This window comes from Hydra viridissima, unplaced genomic scaffold (genome assembly GCF_058129835.1).
Source record: "Hydra viridissima isolate aposymbiotic clone 2 unplaced genomic scaffold, HvirCarnegie_v1 scaffold_1, whole genome shotgun sequence".
Classification (NCBI taxonomy): domain Eukaryota; kingdom Metazoa; phylum Cnidaria; class Hydrozoa; order Anthoathecata; family Hydridae; genus Hydra; species Hydra viridissima.
This window is the reverse complement of record NW_028324300.1, coordinates 27,637,779-27,662,554: the sequence shown is the minus strand read 5'-3', so window position 1 is coordinate 27,662,554 and position 24,776 is coordinate 27,637,779. Positions and strand designations below refer to the sequence as shown.

The 24,776-nt window shown below is 28.2% G+C and overlaps 2 protein-coding genes across 5 annotated transcripts; both read right to left on the bottom strand.

The window, feature by feature from the left end:
* Positions 1-1,374: 1,374 nt before the first annotated feature.
* On the bottom strand, positions 1,375-5,851 carry LOC149894259 (mitogen-activated protein kinase kinase kinase 3-like). Its single transcript, XM_090076208.1, has 7 exons — positions 5,763-5,851; positions 3,608-3,820; positions 2,567-2,696; positions 2,183-2,253; positions 1,994-2,088; positions 1,748-1,910; positions 1,375-1,638 (listed from the first exon to the last, which is right to left on the bottom strand). Exons 2-6 carry the CDS (start codon positions 3,776-3,778, stop codon positions 1,751-1,753), a joined length of 627 nt encoding a protein of 208 aa, XP_089932334.1. The 5' UTR covers positions 3,779-3,820; positions 5,763-5,851; the 3' UTR covers positions 1,375-1,638; positions 1,748-1,750.
* On the bottom strand, positions 5,786-23,506 carry LOC149894258 (uncharacterized). 4 transcript variants are annotated; one of them, XM_090076170.1, is made up of 5 exons: positions 21,490-23,506; positions 19,256-19,546; positions 16,576-19,123; positions 12,192-12,256; positions 5,786-5,866 (listed from the first exon to the last, which is right to left on the bottom strand). In XM_090076170.1, the coding sequence occupies exons 1-5, from the start codon at positions 21,773-21,775 to the stop codon at positions 5,862-5,864; spliced, it is 3,195 nt and encodes a 1,064-aa protein (XP_089932296.1). In that variant the 5' UTR covers positions 21,776-23,506; the 3' UTR covers positions 5,786-5,861. The 4 variants fall into 4 exon arrangements, with proteins under 4 accessions (XP_089932296.1, XP_089932298.1, XP_089932295.1 ...); XM_090076172.1 differs by lacking the exons at positions 5,786-5,866; positions 21,490-23,506 and adding exons at positions 7,909-11,445; positions 20,330-20,390; XM_090076169.1 differs by lacking the exon at positions 5,786-5,866 and adding an exon at positions 7,910-11,445.
* Positions 23,507-24,776: the final 1,270 nt, after the last annotated feature.

The following is a 24,776-nucleotide window of genomic DNA, read 5'->3' as shown; positions in this document are numbered from 1 at the left end:
ATTTTGGCATTATCATGATCTTGATAACCTAGAGTGGATAAGTTAGTTCCTCTTAATCAGCTGTTTCACTCTGGTCTATTTCTCTAATTTCTAGCCTGGTATTATTATTCGTTTTAAAGTTGACTTTTATATAGCGATTAAGTTTCTACTCGGTTTATTTCTAGTGCAGTTTTCTAAATTTTGGCCATCAATTTTTTTTCAAGTTGATATTTCTAATTGGATTAAGGTTTTGTTCAGTATTTTGTATTTGTATGCATATGTAAAGACCGAGAAGTGAATATCTCAGAAAAGAAATAGCATAGGCCTTAAGATTAGGATTAGTAGGAATATTTTTGGGCAAATGTCCAGAGCAAATTCAAGACCAACGTAGATGAAAAAAAATAATTTTAATGCTGAAATAACAACTATCTACTAGATCTTTTTATAGTTCACCCTTAATTTATGTTACATAATAACATCTAAACTTCTCTGCCAAATGTTAACGCTGAGGTAACCGATATAAAGAAAGAAATTCGGTTGCTCGCAAAAAAATAATAGAAAATGCGATTCGTGGCGCAAGCATCGCATTAAACGGACAATGCGGATAAATTATAAACTTTCCATTATGCTACGCAGACTTAAGTTTCTTACAAATCTTTTACAAATAACCGTTTTTATAAATAACCAATAAACATATTTAACAAAGCATTTACCAAATAAATTATACTTCACTACATACTCTTGATTAACTGGACTGTATTTATGTAATTCTATACCGACCATATATACGTAAAAATAAATATACACAGTAAATGTATGCATCAAATATATATTTAAAAAAGTTTAGCAGTTTTAACTGAATTAAATGTTGCTAGCGATTAAAGAACGACTAGATGGGGAGAAAGAGACAAAGAAAAACATTTGCGCTTTGTTAATAGTGTAGTGGTTAAGGTGATCTTCTCGTCAGGGTTATGAAACTTTTTGCTAGTTAATTTTTAAAGTTACGATGAATGGGAAAAACTCAGAAAGATAACACCCTTACTCTTTGCCACTTTCATCTTTTAAGATGAAAGTGGCAAAGTTCTGTCATAAAATCTCGTAAAACCACAGAATAAAAGAGCATAAAAACACAACTCTTGCCATTTATTAGAAATGAATTTGTTAAAACTTATTTCAAACTGCTCTATACATTTAAAAAAATATGTAAAACACCTCGTTAAAAAACACGCATTACGCAAAAATGTTTACGGTTCAAAAAGTTTCAATTGTTCACCTTTCAAACTCAAATTTGCGAGAGAATGAGAAAACAAAAACGTGTTCGTACAAAATAATTTACAAAATGATATCAAAAATAATAATAAAAATATTTATTAAAATAAAATTTGAACAGAGGAATTTCAACGATGATAGTGATGATTAATTCAAAAATTAAATCATATAATGATGAAAAATCATAAAAAAAACACCTTCGGGTTCTGAAAAATTTTACAGACCATCAATACGCAAAAACTTCATCTTTTGAATTAAATTATACGAGTCAGTAACCAGGTTTTTTTCCACAACAAATTTAAATCTATGTAAGTACATAATGTATTTCTTCACCTTCGAACAAACGCATAGGAGAGCAATTCTGCTGCCGTAGGTCGTAATGAAGGGTCCCTAAATTATAAGTTAAAGTTTGCGTTTTCATAAAAATTATAATAAGGTACTTAAAAAATCTCAAAATATTCAAAAATTCATTGAAGAAAAAAGAAACATTCCTTTTTACCTCTTAAAAGTCATCTACAAACTTTTTGCACGCAGCTGAGGAACCATCAGGCAGATGGGGTATTGTTGGCTGAGTTACAATCTTGTACATGGCAGCCATTCGATCATATTGAGACCAAGGTGGTTTTGTTGTTAGCATCTCTAGAACAGTACATCCAAACGACCTATAAAGAAAAAAAAAAAAAACACGGAGTTACAGTATTTATACAGTTTTAACATTTAACTAATACTCCATACTTATACTCACCATATATCAGCCTTCCAATCATATACAGTATCTTCTATAACTTCAGGGCTCATCCAATAAGGTGTCCCATGAAGAAATTTGGGTCTTGTATTTGGCTGAAAGATAATATTTATTAGAAAATTAAAAGACAATTTTATTAAGAAATAATTTTACTTGAACAGAAATTTTACTTGTACAAAATAATTTTACTTGTATGTGCATTGAAAAGCTAAAACCAGCAAGTTTACAGTTACCACCTGAGTCTAATAGTATAATGGAACCTGTGTAAGAAGAAATTAATTCCAATTAACAAAAAAATTACATTCTCAATAAAGATTTACCTGGCGTAAAAATGATATAATACTAATTTTTCAATTTTATTTGTGAATTTTCAAGTTATTTTGTTATTCCATGTCTTCTGCACATGAAACCAGTTTCCCTTTACTTGATCAAAACTAATACTTTACTTCCTTAAAATACCACTAGTGTCCTGTACTAAACTTGATACTATTGTCCAGTACTAAAGATAATTTATACAACTTTGAGCTCACGTTTAGTTAAATGTAAATTTAGTATTATAAACAAAGAAAAGACCATTAATATTCCTGTGGATGATGTTTTTAGTGTGCATGTAGTTAATCCCTTCAAGAATTTGATAACAGTAAGATGATGTCACTTTTTCCTCTAAAGCACCATCTTTTAATATTTTATCATGAATTGACCCCTATAAAGAAAATGCACTTTTTAAATAACTATTTCTAAAAACTTTTAAAAGAAACACAGTAATGTAATATCTGACATTCTTTTTCCAAATCATCAACTTTACTGTTAGTCTTAAAGCAAACAAATCAATCTGTAATTATAGAAACTGCAATTATAAAAGTTACATTTTACATTTAAAAAAAAATTCTCAACTAATCATGTGATGTGATGTAGAGTATTTAATTAAACCATAAAACAAGCATATCACACTTTATTTTGAAACTTGAATGCATATTAGTAAGCTTTCTATCAAAATCGCTTTTTTCAAAAAAAAGAAAAAAAGAAGGAAATATTCTTATCATGTGTACCATGATTGATGGAAACTCCCAGAGAACAGTTGTCTATTAGGGCCAATTTGAGCCAACATGGTTACCCCCATGTTTAAATTGACAGGTCTCTTTCTGATCCACTGCATGGATGAGGGAAAAACCACAAGTATTCAAACATATATCTAAGAATTCCTAGTGCCATTTAGAAGCAATTACTTGAGAGGCACCGAAAATATGAAAATCTTGCATGATAGAAAAATTAAGAAACTTGAAAATTAAGAAACTTGAAAATAGATTTAAAACCAAAAATATTTCAGCTTAAATCTTTTATAGTTAGCAATAGAAACTTTTTTACAGTAAAAGGTTTGCAAATTATTTGTGACATAAATATCACAAACTTTTATTTGACAAACAGCTACATAGGTTAATTAAGATAAGCAAAAGTGTCATAGAACACAAATCAACAAGAAACTTGTAATGGACAAATGCAACTCAATGACATAACATTAAAGAGCTATTTCTATTTATACAAACTACAATATTTTAGTAAAAAATTTTTATCTTAAAAAAGTTAAAAATCATTGAACCTATAAAATCTACTTACCCCTTCCATGTATTCCAAAAATATACAGACCAATGTGTCAGTTTGAAATGTACCAAAACATTTCACAATCCTTTCATGATTTAATATTTTTAAAATATTAATTTCCTGTTGCACTCTTTTGGCCTTACCCAATGTTGTTTCTTTAATGTGTCCAGTTTCAATGCGTTTCATAGCATATTTTTTGCCAGTATTTAAATCTTGGCAAAGAATGACCTAAAAAATAAAAAAAATATTATCAATCATTTCTAGAAAATTTAATTATAATAATTATTACACAGGCCAACTAAAGAATTGTTTGTGGATAATTTAATTCTAAAACTTACCCTTTTATTTAAAAGACAAATTTTTTAAAGATAAAGATACCTAACAATCAAGTTCTTAATTAAAGAGTTTTAATTTACATTCACCAAGTTAAACTTGTATTTCAAATAGCAGACTTAAACCCCATTTAGCACTTGTTGAAGTTATTCGTTTTGGAAGCTGGAAAAGGACCTTTGAACAGGATGGAAGAACTTAAAACTACATTATCAGAAACATGACTATGAACAACTAGAGAAAAAATTGAAAACCAAGTCAATTCAAAGAAAGTGGTCTGGGACTTAAGCTACCTCACCACTTGTAAAAAGTGAAGGTTAAAACTTTCCACAATTCCCAAGAAGATCCTTTCAAGGTATGAATATGCACATATGGTATAATTTTGTCTGACAGATATTTGATTTTAGAGATTTTAACAAAAAAGACCTTCAATTTACAAGATTCAAGAAAGCTACATTTTCTTAAACCAAGCATAAACAACTTTACACAAAAGTTAAAAATTTAAAAGTAAATAAAACATTTTTCTATTGAATAACATAATAGCAGATGAATTTTTATATGAAAAATCTGAATAGACATATACTACATAGTAATTTGAGTATGAATTCTGTGCAAATGATTCCAGCTTGATACACTTGTTTCTATTGGTTGGATTTTTTTCTTACTAAACACTTACAAGAATATGCATTTAAACTACAGTTAAAAAGTTGCTTCAATGGCAAACTCCTCTGGGAAAAATTTTCATTATTGAAATCCATGTCCTTTTTTACAAGTTTGTGCACTCTTTCAATCATATTCAGATTAAAAGATTTTGAAAGTATGCGTAGCTACTTTTGCATGTGTGTATATTAATACCCCCAAGTGTTTTTTCAGGAATCACCATAAACATTAATTTTGATTCTTTACAGACAGTGAACTGGTGAGCGAAATTGCATCAGATACCAACCTTATTAAAAATATGCATTAGGCTGTTAAACTTATACTAATCATTCTGGTTTATTATGATCCAGCTTGCAAGAGTTAATTGAAAAAATTAATTTCAAGAAGATAACTAATTCTAGAACCTTGAGTTTTCAAACATAAGTATATGCTGCTTGTTACCACTCTTGTAAACTAGCCTCACATACAGTTGTATGAAGTCACTTTAAAGGTTATATTGGCTTTGTTTTTTATACTATAGGATAGATTGTTTTACCATAAGATTTTCTTATTATCCCCAATATTATTTTGAAAACTAGAGCATGAAGGTATTGAAATAGGAGACTCATAGAAGCTAACTATTTTTAACTACCAAAACAAAGGCTGACACCAGGCAGCTATCTCAACATCATTGAGAACTTAATGGACAAAGATTTTAATCTTTGTTCACTGAGTTTTAACTTCTTCATGAGAATAAGTTTTGAAGTTTGAGAAATCAATAAGATATTTCTTTTAAATTATAAAAATAGACAACTTTTCATAGAGACAAAACCAAACAAAAAAACACAGAATTTTAATTTCAAGTCATTTAGCAATCAATGTAGACTTATGAAAATGGTGCATCCAGCAAGCGTTTTTTTTTCCCTAATAAAACAAATAAGAAGAAGCAATTGATTATTACAAATGTTTCAAAATGCAACCATAAAAATCTCAAAAATGTTTTTATATTAATTACACATGTTCAATGTTGATGATAATTTTATGCTTTTCACAATTTTTTAAGAAAGTGATTGTGTAATGAAAAATTTAACTGGATGGGCAGAAATGGATACCATTCGTAGACTTTATGTAACCAAATAACCTCAAAACAAGTGTTTTTTTTGTATTAACTTGTGCTTATTTAAACAAAATAAAAGATTACCTGTCCAAACGCACCATACCCAATTTCTTTTATTTGCTCCCAATTGAAGTTAATATTCCTTTCAGCATATTGACAATCAATAGTTATGATATCACCTGGTTAAACTAAATATCATCATCAAAATGATGGAGGGTTTTGTAAAAGTTTATTTTATACAACAAAAGCGGATTTAATAACAATTCAAAGCAGTAAAAAAATAATTATAATCAAAGAACTTATTTCCAAAGGATAAATACTTTATGAAAGGGATAAATACTTTATGAAAGGATAAATACTTTATGAAAGGATAAATACTTTATGAAAATTAGCAACAGCATTTAACTTTAAATATAAAACTCAAAAAAACCAAAAAAGGGGATTGAGTGAAACAATAAGTTTTATCAAAAATTAAAATTAAACAAAAATTGACAGAAAATAAATAATGTTCAGCAATGAGTAACAGCTGCATTTGATAAATTTAGCTTTATTTCAGGATTTAATGGTAAAATTAAAGTATTATTACTTCTAATAGCCTACAATCACCTTCATTTAAAACAAATTCAGGAATTATGTAAGAATCAAATTCAATACAAGGAGCAAAACCTAAAGTATCAAACCTAAAAGTATTCAAAAGATCAATATCACTGATGTCCAATAATAGTTATTGAAAGCTCTACATTTTTGTCTAATGAATACGTAAATAAGTAAAAAATTTTTGATTCTTTCAAAATCCTTTTGGTAGTTTTTTTGAACTAGAATCAGGCTTTATTCCAGTCTTACTTAAAGTAAAAACTGATTTTTTTCTTTGTAGATAGAAACCTTTTTGTCTTACAATCGAAAGAACTCATGTAAGGTTTTAAGGAACATGTGAGATTTTAATGGATAAACAAACATGCACTTGAAAAACTGTTAGGGTGTCACAAAATGTGACTTATACTTATTTACATTAGACAACTTTTTATAAGTAGAATTCAAAGGTGCTTTCACACTGGAAACTAGTCTAAAAAATACACAAGCAAATAAAAAAACCCACATTAGGTTCCAGGCCCATTTGACAACTGCATTTTCTTTTAACTCCATTTTTTATAAAAAATATGAAACAAATTGTGAACTACTTTCACTTTAAAAAGAATTCAAAATGTAAAAGTATAATTGGATTATATGTGGCATGAGAATTAAGCACTTTGACATAAAAACAAAAATAAATGTACACATTTAAATGAATAATACTTTTAATAATACGTTGTTTTACTATATAAATTACATCTGTTTGGAAAATTTTAATGTCTTAATCTTATATATAAAGATGAAATTATGTGTGTGCATGTGTGCTATACAAATCAACAGTTTTGATCCAATCCTCACCAAATTTTGCACACAGGTCTAACTTCTCCCAGGGAAGATTTTAGGCCAGATGTGGACCAACCCAGACTCCATGTTCAAGGTGCTTATGGCTGGAAACAATGTCCATCCCCCTCTGATCCTTCTTGCATCTGGTAAGGAGTTGATTATGGAGCTAATAATTTTAATTATTTTTACCATTGAAAATCAAAAAAATTTTAAATATTAGCCATTTTTTATGACTACTTTTTGAGGGATATTTTTGGAAAAGTATACGGTATAAATTAACGAGAAAATTTTTAAGACAGGTTTTGGTTCTGAGAGATTGTGATTTATTGATGTGTTTGTTGTGAAAAAGCTACATTACCAAAGTGTGGTTTAGTTCAAAAAAACTTATTAATATAGTAAAATCTAATATGATTAATACAGTAAAATCTAATTATGATTAATATAGTAAAATCTAATAGCTGGAAAACCTGGCACTGGGAATTCGAACTATGTCAAGGAAATCTAGTCGAATTTGATGTCCGGCCAAACGCTTGTGGATTGTAATAACATTATTGCTTGCATATTTAAGTGGAAACAGGCCAAGATAATGGACATGATCAAAAAAACTCATATTTTTGGTGATGTTTAGTGCTGAATGCTTTCTATTGAATAGCAATAATGAGGCCTCCTTTATGCACACATTTTGGTCTGGCTCAAGCAGAAAATATGCCCAACAGAAACAGAACTGTTCAACATTGTCACAAAGAACAAGATTCATGGTCAATGCAGAAATCCTTCTGAAGTCCAAATACTGCTTGGTCACTTCCAAGAAAGTGGAAGTGACCAAGCAGTGTTTGGACTTCAGAAGGATTCTCTCATTCAGGATGAAGTGCAGGTATTTCAAATGGGCAGATACATCAGCATTGATGAAGTGGTTTGGAGGATACTTGGATTCCCCATTCATGAGCATTACCCTACAGTTGTATATCTCAGTGTGCACTTAGAAAACGGACAGAGAATCTATTCCAACCAAGATAATTTTCATCAATAGATCCAAACACCACCCAAGACAACTCTGTTAGCCTTTTTTGAACTGTGTCAGCAAGACCCTTTTGTAAGGACAATTCTTTATTGTGAAATTCAAAGTAGATCTTAGTGAGGACATCCTCATGCAGGTGCAATGGGAAAACCCTGCCAATCAAATAACTTTTTCAGAGGATATTTTCAATCAGTCCCTAATTGTTTTGGAAGTTTTGTGCATCCAGATGTCTGGAAAAGTATTGAAGCTCCTCAGACTTCCTAAACCAAAAAGAAACAGACAATGTGAGCCTGTGCATAGAGATTGTGAGAGATACAAATTACCGTTTACAAGAACTAAGAGAACTTGTCTTGCAAAATGAGCCAAAACTGGTTGAAAACCAAAGACAACCCAACAATTTCTTTTTGGCCTAGATTGAGGCTAAAAAAGGATGAGTTGTTTTTCTTGATACTCCAGGTGAAACTAGCAAGACATTTATCATCAGCTTGCTACTTTCATCATCAACTTGAAAAGATTAAACAACAGAATAAGATAACACTTTTAGTGGCATCATCTGGCATTGCAGCAACACTTCTTGAAGGTGGTAGAACAACTCATTCAACATTTAAGCTACCACTTAACTTGGCACATGGAGATTCCCCTGTTTGTGACATTGAAAAAGGATCAGGACAAGTAAAACTACTTCAGTCATGTACCACTATAATCTGGGATGAATGCATAATGCCTCACAACAGGGCACTAGAAACCTTTGATCTTTACTTTAAGACCTTCATGGAAACAAGCTCATCATGGGAGGGGTTGTGGCTATTTTGGCATGGGACTTCCAACAGACACTTACAGTTATTCCACTGTCAACCCCGGCTGAGAAACTTAATGCTTACTTGAAAGTATTGTACCTTTGGAGAAATGTGAAAAAGACATCATTGAAGACAAACATTCTCACACATGCTTTTGACACTGGAAGATGGCAAGGCACCTGTGGATGCAATTACTAACATATACGTTTACCCAAAAGCTTTTGCAGCATTGTGAAGTCTGTTAAGAAACTGATCGCAAAAGTGTTTCCAAACATCAAGCTTCATTTTAGGAACTCCAGCTGGCTTTGTGAAAGAGGAATTTTCTTGAATTCTCAAGAGCCTCCAGGATTTCCACCTCACAACCTTTCTCTCAAAGTTGGAGCACTAATCATGCTGTTGAGGAATCTAGACCCACCAAAGTTGTGAAATGGAACAAGACTTACTGTGAAGAACCTGTTTCCAAACATCATTGAAGCCATCATTTTGACTGGATGTTCAAAAGGAGATGATGTCTTCATTCCAAGGATCCAACTGATACCAGCAGATTTAAATTTTGACTTCAGACGTCTCCAGTTTCTAGTTCACCTTGCCTTTGCAATATCCATCAACAAGGCTCAGGAAAATACCTTAAAAGTTGCTGGGATCAACCTAGAAACATTGTGCGTTTCCCATGGACAGCTCTACCTGGCATGCTCAAGGGTTGGAACTTTAAAAAATTTGTTCATTTTGGCACCAGAAGGAAAGACAAAAAATATTGTGTATCTAAAAGCACTCAGTTAAGTAGAATGATTCACTTAAATGGAATTTAATTTTAGAATTGTAAAATTTTTCATTTTATTTTTATTTATTTTTTTGAAATAAATTGTTGTGTTATTAAAATTTTGTTTATTTTATATCTTTTAATTTTTATTGCAACACCACTTTTTCGTACAATCTTGTATGGTTGGTTAATAATGAAAATAGCTTCCAATTCCATTGCATGAAAGTTTTGCTAGCTTGAAATTGATCACTTTGAAATTTATGGTGTTTTTGGTGAACTGTATTTATTGAAAGTTTTGTTGAAGATGTGGAGCAACCTAATTTGTTGACCATATATACTAGTATCATCATTGATCATCAAATTGTTTTTGACTAGATTTCAAACAGGTGAACACAGTCAGATTAACATGATAATTAAACAATTCAATTATAAAAACCAACTTTACACTGGTTCAATCTTATGTGGATTATGGATGTAACAAAAAGTAACATAATGTTAGAAACCAAGTAATAAAAATTTTCAAATATCTATTCAAAAATATAAAAGACATTCACATGAAAAATGTATGCTTAGGGCCAGTTTACATGACAATTATATTTGCACGAAATACAAATAAATGTAACTAAATAAAGGATTATGGTTATCACTGCAAGTGGCATAATGTTAAAAACTGAGTAATAAATACTTTCAAATATCTATTAAAAAACTAATTTATGGAAAATTAATTTATGAAAAGGCTGAGCCTGAAAGTTTATGGATAATTGCTCATGAATCTAAGGTTTAATTCACATTAGCTGCTCACATGAACAGCAAAATGTTTGCAGTTGTCCTTAAAGTTTTTAAATTTATTTTTATAAATATATTTTTTTTATAATAATTAATTATATAAAATATTTTAAATTAAATAAAATAATTTATAATTATTATAATTAATTTAAATATATAAATATATTTATATATTTAAATTAATTAAAGTTTTGATTTAGAAAAAGTTATTAGACAAATTATTTTTAGCTGTATACTGCATCAGAGTGGAGATCATCATTTCATCAATCATCAGGTAATTTTTAATTAAATTTATTAATTGGATTAATTATTTGTTTTATTTTCATAGGGAGACATTTAACCTTTTACTAGTTACACATGAATATGGGCCGATTGTCAACTTGAATTTAATTACAAATTTTCCTTTTAACAAAATATGAATTTTATACATCACATAAAACACTGACTGTTAGTTTGTTTAGTATAAAGTTGATCAAGAATGTAAAACCTAGGACTGAAAAGACTATTCAACAATTTGTTAGTCACCTTTAATTTACTTTAATAAGCTTTACACTATGCTTTGTTTTTAGTGCAAAAGGATTTTAGGGTAGATGGTGGTGCTGAAGTTTCTATTAAAGCTTAAACAAACTGGTAAATTTAGTATATTTTTTTTATCTTAACTTATGATTATTTTGATATCTTGCTTACAAAGATAAATGAGTGAATAGTTTGGTTGTTTAGATACAAAATTATGGAGTAGGATCTTCTTAAAAATCTTTTTTTGAAAATGAGAAAGGAAATCAAACAAAGATTTTTTGAATAACACAAAGACCCATTTTTTAACATAAATAAATTTATATAAATGTACAAATGATAACCCTTAATAGTTTTACAATCTAAAAAATATTTTAAATATTGTAAATATTTGTATAATGTTGAAAAGTTTACAATTTTTTTAATCTGGTCCTAAATTCAATGACCAATGACCATTTAGAGCACCATACCACTCTAATCCTAGATGCAAAACAAAAAAGTCAAAATTTTTTTCTTCAATTTGATTTTAAATATATTTTACGCTGTAAGATTCTAATTTTAAACAAAGCATATCATTAGTTAATGAGCTAGTTAAACAGTTTTAAAAAGTCAGAGCACAATAATCATCATACAACATTAAACTTATGCTCACTTAGGTTTCCAGAAAATCATTGGAAACCAATCTAAGTGAGCAAGAAAAAATTCAATTTAACTATAGAAGGAAAATATCCTAGTTGAGTAGATGGAATTGTAAAGTGGAGCAGGTAACCTATATTTTATTAAACCTATATAGCCATGTATTTAAAGCATTTTTTAAAACTAAAATGCTCAGCATCATTGTTTTCTGCTTGATTTACTTTGCTTTTAAATTTCTAAAAAATTTTAACCTGCTTATTGCTGGAGATCAAGATTTCCTAACTGTTGAAAAGAATCCAAACTTTCAGATAATTTTCTGAAAAACGTTTCTCCTTGTTTACCATTTAACTATTTAGAAAATCAAGTTGAGAAGTGAGAAATTAACTAATTAATAGCTTTAATAATATGCATATATCAGACATTTGGAGGGATGTAGCTTATTTACCCTTCTCAGCATATTTCTTGGAGAATTCATTTAAAATTTTGATTGGCTTCCAAATTGAACTCTTGTTTAAAATATCAATTTATTCTTTAAAATGGAATAAATATGTATATTTATCTTTTCTATAAAAAAGAAAAAGCTCACTCACTTTGCTTGATTCCTTTTTCCATTGATTTTGACTTGTTAAACAAGTCAGAAAGTAATTTTTCATATCTGAATATAATAAAATAAAATGATTGAAAAAGAAAACTGCTAAGAGATCTCTCTAAATTCATAAAAGAAACCTTTTACAAAAATTTACATTAAAATTTACAATTAAAGATTACATCAAAGGTTTTATTGCCAAAATTTACACACAATTTATAATAAAAATTTATACATATTCATAGTCAATGACTTTGACATTGATAAATGGACAAGTACATAACTATTTTTTATGTTTAAAATACAAAACTGAGAACAAAATTGTTCAAACATCATCAAATTGTTAAATAAAAATGACATTTTCTCAACTTCCTTTATTTAAATTTATTAAAGGCTACAAAAAACCTTTTTCCTTCATTCCAAATTGTGCCTTACTTAAACTGTTATGCCATACTTAAACTGTTATGCCTTACTCTTTTGTAAGGTTATTTAATTTCAACACTGTAGGCTTCATGTTGAACTGTAGATACATTTTTAAGATCATACAAAAGATGAGAATAAATATCTCAGTTTAAATGTAAGTTTTTTTTTTCTTTGAATATTCTAAAATTGCATCTTTTTGAGCTTGATCACACTGATTTGGAGCCTTTATATATCTTAAAAGGCCTGCAATCCAAATTTCTTTTTTAAGAAGTTCTTTTCATAATAGACTAAAAAAAAAAACTTTGCTCCCAAAAGAGTAATTTCTCTTCTATAAAGTACATTAACACCAAATTCAACAAATTTTAAACAACCTCCCAAATATGAAGCAGCATTATTCTCTTCAGTTGCTAATATTTTCAATGCACTAAAATGCTCTAATGTTTTCCTTACAGCTGGTTCAATATCAAGAAATCTGGAAATAATATCAAACAAAAAAAATTTGAAAATATTTGAAAATAGACACTGAAATTCCAATAACCAAAAAATTTCATATCCAAAATTAAAGCCAATTCTTTCCAAAAACTCATCAAGATGACAGCAAAATAAAATTCTTAAAACTCTTGCAACTGTGTGAATATTTTAGATAGAGCTTTTAATTCCATCTCACATCAAGTTCAACAGCATCTTTTAATTCTATCTCACATCAAGTTCAACAGCACCTTTTAGTTGGGAAACTTTTAATGTCATTAATGTGTTAATTTGTGACTCTTTACTAATAAAAGGAAGAACTGTTGCTTGTTTGGTTTTGGTAAACATGCAATAAACCCTCACAATTTTCAGCAACAAAGCACATGCAAGCAAAAAGAGGTATCAAAAATATATGCGCATTCAAGCAAAAAAGAGGTATCAAAAATATATCCACATGCAAGCAAAAAGAGGTATGATGTTTCTTCTAATGCACACTGAAGCTGAAGGATTTGTGAAGAAATAAAATGGAAAAGAAAACAGTATTATAATACCACTCATAACGAAAGAGATAGTAAACAGTAATATAATACCACTTGGGAAGAAAGAGATAGTTGAACTTGTTAAGAGGTAAATCTTCCAGAGCAACAGAAGTTTGATCATTATTTTTTATAATCATTATTATCAACTTCTTAAGTGTCCTCTTCTACTTTGTCACTACAAAAGTTTATTTCTATTTTCTAATAAATCATTTGTTTTTTTATAAAGTACATCATTTACTTTCATCCTTTGTTGCTAAGTTAAATATATTTCTAAATTTCAGATAACTTTTTCTTTAAAGGCAACTCCCATTAACTTTCATTTTTAAGCTTTTTCTTAAATATCACTAAAAATACAGTAGCTTTCAAAAAAATAAGGACACTAAGATTTTTTAGAAGTTACTTAAATTATTTTGATGATTTTTAAAAAAGTAAAAAAAAAAAAAAAAGAAGACAGATTTTTTTACATTTTATTTGGAAAAAATTGTATAACCAAAATTAAAAATTTTTTAAAACTTTTTTTCACTTTTAATACCAAAATCAATCAAAAAAGTGTGTCAAAAATGTTAGGTCATGCTTTAATTCAGTATTTTGCATGACCACCACAAGCTTTTATGCAGACTTGAATACGTTTTTGCATAGATTCAATCAGATACATAATTCCTTTGATATTTTGTTCCAAATTTTTTCCAATGTAAGTTTCAATTGCTCAAAGCTTTCCACATTCTCTCTTGATAAATTCTTGCCCATTCATGACCAAAGATTTTAGTTGGGGTTCAGGTCTGGTGATCATGGTAGAAGTAACGCAAGAAGTAGCCAGGGTAGAAGAGTAATAAATATAATCACTCTTAAATTAAAACTAATTCGAACTGAAAAATGATAGTGATATATTGATTGGAACATTTCATCCTAAATATTACTATTTCTGTTTTTTTTTTTTAATATCCTATTAAATTTTAGAAAAACTAAACTGGTGTAAACGTCGCTCCGTCACCGTTGACGATATATACTACATATTTTTTCCTTTAAATAAAAAAAGTAAATAAAAAAAGATGAAAAAACGAATGATGTTCGAAACTTAAAACTAAAATCCAGATGACAAACAATTAACATTTAAAATATATACAAAACAAAAAGTATGAAAATAATAATAATAATAATAATAATAATAATAATAATAATATCTAAAATCGAAAGAAATTATTTATAAACGTATTACATTAATATTCTCTCTTTTTATCTCTCTTACGTTATATATGATACATTTAAGCATATATTTATGTGTATTATAAAGATTTTAATTTGGAGTTGTTAGTATTTTTATCATTTCACCATCCTGTTGGAGAATCCAATTTTTATGCCTTCCAAAAAATTATCTAGCAGTGAGTTAAAGCTTACTAAAGTCTTTTTGTAAGTATACTGGTTAATTCTCCCAATACAAATATTTTGAAATCATATCCCCTTATGAGAAATATATCCCTATATTCCTATCGAGCCACCACCCCTTTTACCCTTGGTACACAAAATCTTTCCTTATATATCTAAAATTAAATCTTTTATAATAAACCTTTGATTTATGATTAAAAACCTCAAGATTTGATTCATCACTTAAAATGACCTTAGACATTCTTCTGACCAGTGAATCTTCTTCTGACCAGTAGAGTCTTTCCTTATACCAATAATATCTTTTAATCCTATCTGTCACCCATAAAAGCGCATTTCTGGCAGCAACATAACAGTCAATACCTTTTTTATTGAGACACCTAAGTTTGCTGTATCTAATACTAACACAACTAGCCTTATTACTAAACTCTGCTGACAGTTCTTGGTAGCTAATTTTGGGATCTTCTTTACCCTTCAATACAACATGTTTTGATCCCTAGAATTAGGCTTCGATGGCCTGCCAACTCTTAGTGAATCATTTACGCCATTTGAAAATTTGTAGTTTTTCAGCATTTTTTGGACACAGCATAGTGAAACACCACTTAATCTTGCTATTTCTCTTTGACTTTTTGCATTATCTTTGGATGGATATATTTAGATAGATTTATTGCTATTTGATTTCTTGTGATACTGATTTTCTGTCTGTTCCTGATGTGCAAAGAATTTACCAACTGAAATATCTCATGAAATACTGGTTAGAAGTTGATTGGTTTGTAATTTATATCAGTCAAAGCGAGTACAAATTTTCAGAATTTTTGTATGATTAATTTAAGAGTTATTAAGTTTAAATTTTTAAAAACTTTTTGTACCAAAATAATATCTTTAAAAATTTTTTTGCTACTTTGGTTATACAATTTATTCCAAATAAAATTTTTTTAAAAAAAGTTCCCTTCTTTTTTTTATTTGTTTAAAAAGCACAGAAATAATTTAAGTAGTTGCTAAAAAATCTAAGTAACCTTATATTTTTGAATGCCACTGTATGACAAAACTAGATAAGTAAAACAATTAGAAATTAATTGAAAACGCCAAGAAATCATCACAATGCAAAACAAAATATTCGTAAAAATTTACTTTTAGGGAAGCTGTGTACCAAACTAAAAACCAGTATATAGAGGCATACACTTTAATGGCTTTATAATTTTACATTTGGAACAGAATTCATCAATGGCCCAGAGATTTTTTGTGTAAACTTATAAGTTTCCTTGACTTCAACAAAAAAAAAAAATAAAAATAACAAAAAATTTACTCATTTTCAGTAATTTGAAATTTTCAGTATATTGCGTGTTCTATTTATATTTATCATTTAAGAAGAACTACCTCTTAATGAGTTCAACTATCTCTTTCTAATCAAGTGGTATTATTTTACTGTTTACTATCTCTTTCTTTAAGACTCTTTCTTTACGAGTGGTATTATAGTACTGTTTTCTTTTCCATTTTATTTCTTCACAATATTCACTATTTATATTGTGTTACTTTTACAGAAAGTTTTAAATACATAAAACCTCATAAAATACTTACAATATGTTATGTTTATCATTAACTTTGAAGCATTTGTTTTCATTATAGATAGTAAAACTCATATTGGCCCCACGATCTTTAAAATCTTTGGATTGATTATTTATATATAAACTGCAATCTGTAAGTCTGCATAGTTGGTTTTCATTGTTAGTGATTTTAACTTGGATCTTTTGAACAATGTCTTCTGACCAGTTATCTAATACTTCTTCAATGGTTCCACCCTTTTGGTAACCAGCATTTTCTGAAGGTAAAACAAAAACTATTAAATACGAAGTGCATCTTGCACATATGTCTGCAACAGCATGTCTAAGAAAATACTCTTCTGGTTTCACTAAAACTATAACAACTTCTGACTCTGCTCCACACATTCCTCTGCTGTCAGTTACAAGCACGTTTTGTTTACTTTCTTTAATTTTATTGGTCACAGAAAACTTCTCTTTTAATGTTGGGGTGTATTTCTGTAAATGTGGCGAATAAACTACTGCTTCATAATTTTCAATAATATCTATTGCATAAGAAACTAATTGAACTTCATCCATGTTGCTACATATAACAGTAGTGCCCCTAACTTTGACAAAACAAATCTTTTCTAATACAACTGATAAAACCTTTGCAGAGCTTTCATCTGTCCACTTTAAAAAAGGGAGAAATATTACTTTAGGTTTTTCACCTATAATTGAATGCCCACAAACCCCATGTTTAAAAACAAACTGAGTTTCCATGTAATTATTTGATACAACAACTGGTTGACAGTTTGATACTATCTTTGATCCTTGATCTAAATCATAATCATGATAACCTATTACAATTGCAGCATCATCTTCTTGTTGCTGTGTAATATCTTGTGCAGCATCAAAATTACTGTTTTCAGTTTTCATTGTTTTGGTTATTTGTTTATTAGTAACTGTTTTTTGTTGATTCTGAATTTCCATAATACTACGCAAGTCTATATCTTTTTCATGATTAGATTTTATCTTTGAATTCTGACACAAAACAGTATTTGACTTACTAATAGTGTCTTGAGCAGATTCAATTAATAATTGAATACATTTTGTAACTCTCATTGACTTTTCAAGAACTATTTTCTTCATTCCTATTTTACCTTCATGAAAACAATTACTTTCTAATACCTGTTTTTTACCATTTACATTTAAATGTCGTTTCTTCTCAATACTTTTAGGTATAAAGACCACTAAAGATTCTTTTAAAGATGAGGAAAACAACTTCTTTATTTCATTTGCATCTCCCTCTTTGACATATTCTCCAGGAAGTTCATCAAGTACAAAGTGTACTTCAGTACCACCATTTTCACTATAATATTGCAGTAACTTTGGGAGAGAAATATCTTTGTTTTCATCCAGATTTTGGTTTTTACACATCCTTTCCCATAACTCTAATAAATTCTCACACACAATTTCAACATTGCTTTTTGAATATTTTTTTAAATTATCAGCAAATTCTTTCATCTCACATTGAAGTAAAGAAAAATGTTCACAGCAAATGTAATACAAAGTGGACTTTTTTGATGATTTCAAATAAAATCTTTTTACAATCTCTCTCCCAACCACAGATTTTCCGGAGCCAAATCCACCAAAGATAACTTTTTTAAGTTCCTTGTCATATATTGTATTTATTTGTTCAGGATTAAGAACCAATGATCTTATCTGTTCTAAAGTATCTGATTTGAGTGTGGGCAAGTTTACTTCACATTTAGCAATAATCAACATGGTTAATCCTATAACTTGCTTAAAAAGTGCTTCATTATTTGTCTGGGAGTTTTTGTTTGAACAATATTCAAAAATTTTATTGCGCCACCAACTGTTTAAAGTCTCACATGTTTTAAGTTCATCTTGGCATATAAATAAAATATTGTATAAATCAAACTTGGATGAATATTGGAAAGTTAGTTCTGTTTCTAAATCTTTTCTTTCCACGGAACAACAAGCTACTACTCCTAATATAGTTAAGGCTTTTTCTTCAATAACAGGTTTGTTGATACTTGCAAAGTATTTGACATCAGCTGAACAGTTTTTACACTCTTGTTTGATGCAATCTGATGAAGAAGCAACACGAACAATAAAAATAACACTTATTTTTGAGTAAAATATTACAACTCTATTAGCTGAACATCGCTCAATATCTTCTTGAGGCTTAAAATTTAACAAGGTCGCATGGTGATACAGGTCATAATCAAACAATACAGCACAAATACCTTTTGTAAGCTTATTTTTAAACAGTTCAGTAAACAATTGCAAAATGCGAAGCTTGTATTTCTCTGTCAAATCTTTCGTTACTTCATTAATCATCAAGGGAGGAAAACAAATTACTTGGTCGAGATCAACAAAGTTCCTTTCAAAGTATTCTTCCGCAAACTCTTGAATGGGTTTTTCTGTTGATGATCTAGATTGGGAATTTGATTTATCTCTCCAATCCAAATACTCTGGCATAGGGGGATTTTGATTAATCCAAGGGAACTCATTGCTGAAACACAGATCAGGTATTATGATGCTCAATTGATTACATGAAATCATTTCATGGTTGCATATATCTTAAAAACAACAAAGTAAAAAAACTTTAAAATTGTAGAAAAAAACAAATACACAATTTAAAATTTGCTTTTAACAAATAAGTTTTTTAAATTTAATGTTTTAAGATTCATATTAGGAAGTTAAATTTGTACCAGTAATCAAAACCATAAAACAATCTGTTCGCTGCTTTTTTCCTTTTGAGTCTTCAAATGAAAATTTAAAATCAACTTCACCATCAAATTTAATGTTTTCAACTTTGACAAACAAGACTTTCTTTTCCTTTTTGGTGATATAATAAGAATTTGATTCTTGGCAACCATTATTGATAACTTTCCATTTAGATTTGGCTTCTTTAGGTTTGAACTCCACTTTTATGAGTTCCTCATTGTCTGTCTGTAAATCCAACTTGAATACACAACCACCTGGAAATTTTCCTTCAATTTCTAAACAAAACATTGTTATTATCAAAACATTATATTGATTTTACTTTCATTTGACCTATAGAATGCAGGTTATTGCCCAAGAATAATATGTTAAATTTGGTTTATAATTGAAAATAATCAACACTACATCAGGTAAGTTTTGGTTTAAGTTTACTTGAGTAAACTTAAATAAAAATTAAAAATTAGGTTCTCTCCCATCTATTCTAAAAAACTTTAAAATGAAATATTTTTCTAAGTGCAATAAATTTCTAATATGTAGTATTATGTGGTGAGTAAATAAATACAGAGTATAAAAAGTGTTTATTATTGTTAATTATTAAATATTTTACTTAAGCATTAACTATTGCTTTAAGAATTAAAATTATACTTTTGACTTTTCATGATCTTGTAAGGATACCTTTACCAATTTTAACTTTTGATCGTTCGTTAAAAAAGACGTTAGTCTTGACTTAATTACTCCAAATTTATAAAATGTTATTTGGATATTGCGACTTTTTAAAATGGGAAGAAGAAATTGCTACTACAACGATAGTGTTATGGTAGTAACTGAAGATGCAGCAATAATTCTTTCAGTAATCATAAAATCATGTTTGTACAAATATACATTTTTTGAAAGCATTTATTTGAAAGAAAAATATTTAGCATGAAACATGTTTTTTTTTTATGCCAGAAAAAAATATTAAATTTACTTAAACTGGTTTTAGCTAACTTCTGTTATATACAAACCTCCATAATATCTAACAACTAATGGTTAAAAAATTTCAGTAATGCTCCATAACATACCTTAAAACTATGGCCAGAGGATTAATTAAGTATTTGACTTCTTACATTTGATCTTTTTTATAGTGTTGTTACGACTTTGAAATTATTTGACTGTCAACTAAATCAATTAATGTATTTTTCAGAGTCTGCCAAACACAACAAATACATTTTTAAAACCAAACACAACAAATACATTTTTAAAAGTCAACTATAAGTTGATTTAGTCGAAATATTTGAATGAAAAATTTTATCATAATCGTATACTTTAATGTATATTTTTTAGATGCTATAAAACAAAAAGAACTTTAAGAGAGTAAGCAAAAAAAACTAGGTGGTATGTAATACTGGTATGTAATAACACGTGCTGTTGTTATATCAAGAGCGTTTTCTTTGTTCTATTTTAATTCATTTAATCTATTAGATGAATTAAACAGAATGAACAAACAAATTAAAACGAAAATTACAATCACAAAGATGGACATTTTATATCATTTTTCACAACAATTAAAGCAAAAAAATAACAAAAAATTTAGTTAATAAAAAATAGAAGCATAGATAGGTGGGGGCAGATGAGGCTAAAGTTTTTTTAGGGTGGCAGATTTATAAAACTTTTTTGCATCCTTAACTGAGTACCATAACACATTACTTAAAATTTTGTTTTAAAAAACATCAACTGGTGACTATAATGAGAAAAAGGAAACATTAATGAAATGGTGGTACATACAGTAAGCTAAGAGTTAAGTTTATGTGATACTACAAGTTCTTTGTTCAGATATTTTGACTGAGTTAAAAAAACCGCTAAGAATGATATTCTTTTTCACATGGCTTAACCTTTATAAATAATTTATCTTTACAAGATAAACAACTTATAAAGGTATCTCTTAACTAATTGGTCAGCATCATAACAATATTAAAGTTTGTTAAAATTAAATCAAATGAAAAAATAGAAATAAGGATGTTAGGATAATTACCTGATTAAATAGAATTTTAGGCAATTTGTAGGAAACCTATTGTCGATTAAATCTACTTTTTGATTTATCAAAGTAGACAAATTTTGACTTTCAACTTGTCGACTTTTAGTTAATTTAGTCAAAGTTGATAACAATACTACTTTTTTAACTAGATATAATTAAAGTTCCTAAAAGTTTAATAAAACACTTACCATTTAATAAAACACTTACCATTTAAGGAAGCCTGGGCCTGGCCATCAATGAATGCAATAAGATCAGATCTTTCTATATTAAAAAGATTTTTTTTAAAATCATCTAATTTATTTTCTGCAACATAATCATGCTCTTCTAATACTTCAATCAACTTCAGACTAGTTGTGACCTTTTCAAGAATACCTTTACCAATATCAGAATATATATACTTCAAGCGTTCAACATCATTTTGACACAAATTATTTGCGATTTTTAACATTTTCTTCTTGTACTCCATTTTGCTCAATGAACCAAAATAATTCATTTAAAAATAAACTAAAAAAATAAACTAAAAAAAAAAAAAATTAAAAAAAAAAAAAAACAGTAATATCCCTTTTAGCATCAACCCAATTTAGTCCTTAACTTAAATATAAGAAGAAAAGGAATGTCAAAACCAGTTAAAAACAAAGTTACTTTTTTTTTTTTGAAAAAAAAAAAAAAAAAGATTAACTTTGTTTTAAAGATTTGATTGGGGAGTTAATTTTGCAAACCCACCACACAATGAGTTGAGTTGACAAACCCACTCCCAAACCTGTCCATTATTTAGTAAGGAAAAGTTATCCTCCCCTAACAGGGTGGGTCAGCATTTTTCAGAATTTTAACAAACAGCTTATTTAATTAATTCAAAACACAATATAGAGCTAGTCAATAACTTTGATTTAAACTCCTTAACATGTAAGTAAGTAAAAACAAAAATAAAAAAGAAATTTAGATAGAGATCATCAATTAACAAGAGTAAATAAATTTAAAAAGGAAATTAAACCAAAGTAATAATAAAATCCAGATTCACATTAAATTTAATCAATAAATTAGATTCAATAATTAAATTAAACTCAAAGCCTATTATTGAGTTGCAGTTAAATAACATTTATAAAGAACTATAAAACTTATAGTTCACCATTAAACCAGCCACAATAAAATTAAAACCAGTTAACATAAGGGATCATAGCAGACTCATAAAACTCATAAGAGGGACAGTAAATAGCAAAAAGAAACCTATATAGATCCACAATACAAATGGTTACAAATTTTTTTTTTTAAACAGGAAGAAAGTAAACATTTGAAACACATGCATAAGATTACATTACCAAAATGGTGTTACTCAAGTTTCTCCACCCCTATTTTTATGATTGATTATGAGAAATTTATGCTGATTAACAATCATATAGAAGCATAGGACCCAAAATCAATTTAAAGTGCTCTTTTCTGAAGTGGAAAGTACAAAAACATAACAATTACTAATATTTGCCATCTTAAGTAAAAAAAAATTTTTTTTTTTTACAATATAGAATCAGAAATTTTTCCTGCTAAAGTAAAACAAACTAAAAATTTATGAAAAATTTTTAATGCACATTTTTACTGTGACTGAGGGTAATATTCTATGTATTGATAAAAATTTAAGTTAATAAAGTATTTATCAAATCAAGTTTTTCTGCCTCATCCAATGCATTTACTAAAACATTTAGCATGGGAGACTCATGATATTTCATCCACCGGCTTATTATTTTGTATGTTTCCTATTTCATATTCTCCAGCTCAACATCTTTAACAGATAAAGTACACACCATAATATCATCCAGTCTTTCCCAATCTCTTTACCTGAAGACATAAATGTTGATTTAAAAATATCATCCATTGCAGATTGGTGTTTCTTACATAGTAAGAACAAAACCTAAAACTCTAAAATGTTGAGTGTTCAACAACATACTTTATAGACGCAAGAAAAAAGAAAGGAAAAGTTCAAACTTAAACTCATTGTTGAATATACTCATTATTGTGAGCAAAGAACTTTTCTGAATTTCATTTGAGTTTAATGTAAATTCTTTGATTTACTTTATTTACCATATGCATGTATTTTAAAAAATTAATTAAACAAGTTAGTATTTAAATCTGTAAAAATTTTATAAAATTCAAAAAATTCCAGGAAAGTTAAATAAAAAAAAAAAAATTTATACACAAAACCAAATTTGGCGCTGCTGCAGTTTCTCCCCATCCCCCCCTCCCCCCACCCCATTTTTTTTTTTTTTTTTTTTTTTTATGATTGATTATGAAAGAAAATTTTATGCTGATTCAGAAAAATATAAAAACATAGACCTGAAAATCAACGGAAAGAGCTCTAATTCGAAGTCAAAGTTTTAAAAAATCCCATTAAAATCCCCAATATTCGCCATTTTGAGAATAACAATTTAATGATCTTACAGAAGCAACACATTCATAGCTTGGTTTTTACGTTAAAAAAGTTGTTTAAATATTTTTATCTTGCGCAACTTTTTGTGACTACGAAAATAGCCGGTTTTTTGGTTTATTTGAGAATAAACTATAATGCAAGTAGAGTACTTTTGTAATAAACTTTAAAAAGTAATTCATTAGTTTTGTTTCCTATAAGAAGAATTTTGAAATTTAGTTCATAATTGTTAGATCACATGTTAAATTTATAAAATGTAACCCTCAAACCGTTTTCCTAATAAAAAAAACTAGCGTACAATACGATAATAGTTATTTATCAATTTGTCTGTATTCTCACATTTTACGTTCAACCTTTATTTAAAATTTTCAATTAATTTCATTTTGTTATAACACATTCGTTGTAATACTTTAAAATAAAAATGTTAAGGCTGATGGAAACCAGCTCTGCTATTGCGCAATGTAACGGTAATTAATTTTCGTTAAAAATGAAAGCGTTTTGAAAAAAAGGGGGGGGGGGGGAGAAACTGCTGTAGCAAACACTAACATCGTTATGGTGATAAATTAGCTCAAAGATGATGTCCTGACAAAGCAGACATAATAATCACTGCAATTTTTAATTATAAACTCAATAGTAACTTTCTTCAAAGTTTTTTACTAACTTTCAAGAAAAATGGAAATACTTTTTCTCAAATTATTTTTATCTAACAAAGATATTAGCAAACTTTTTTTAAATATGAATAAAGAACTTATAGAAATTTCTACTTGGTTTAAATGCAATAGACCAACCTTAAACATTGACAAAACAAAGTGGATCCTTTTCCACTCCTCAACAAGAAAACTTTTTTTACCTAATAATTTACCTAAATTTTATATTGATGAAGTAGAAATAAAAAAAGATTCCGCTTTAAAGTTCCTAGGTATTTATCTTGACGAAAATATGACATGGAAAACTCATATTAATTATATATCAACTAAAGTTGCAAAAAGTATTGGAATCCTCTATAAGGCCAGAAATTATTTAAATAAAATTAATTTAAAACAACTATACTACTCATTTATTCATAGCTATATAAACTATG

What these genes read in the sequence shown, in the direction of transcription:
- LOC149894259 (XM_090076208.1), bottom strand. Translation starts at nt 3,778, where the DNA reads ATGAAACGCATTGAAACTGGACACATTAAAGAAACAACATTGGGTAAG. An exon ending in CATCCACAGGAATATTAATG is followed by an intron (nt 2,254 to 2,566) that starts GTCTTTTCTTTG and finishes CTTCTTACACAG; the next exon opens with GTTCCATTATACTATTAGAC. An exon ending in GCTTTTCAATGCACATACAA is followed by an intron (nt 2,089 to 2,182) that starts GTAAAATTATTT and finishes ATTATCTTTCAG; the next exon opens with CCAAATACAAGACCCAAATT.
- LOC149894258 (XM_090076169.1), bottom strand. Translation starts at nt 21,775, where the DNA reads ATGAATTATTTTGGTTCATTGAGCAAAATGGAGTACAAGAAGAAAATG. An exon ending in TTTTATGGTTTTGATTACTG is followed by an intron (nt 19,124 to 19,255) that starts GTACAAATTTAA and finishes GTTGTTTTTAAG; the next exon opens with ATATATGCAACCATGAAATG. An exon ending in AATGATAAACATAACATATT is followed by an intron (nt 12,257 to 16,575) that starts GTAAGTATTTTA and finishes TATTATATTCAG; the next exon opens with ATATGAAAAATTACTTTCTG.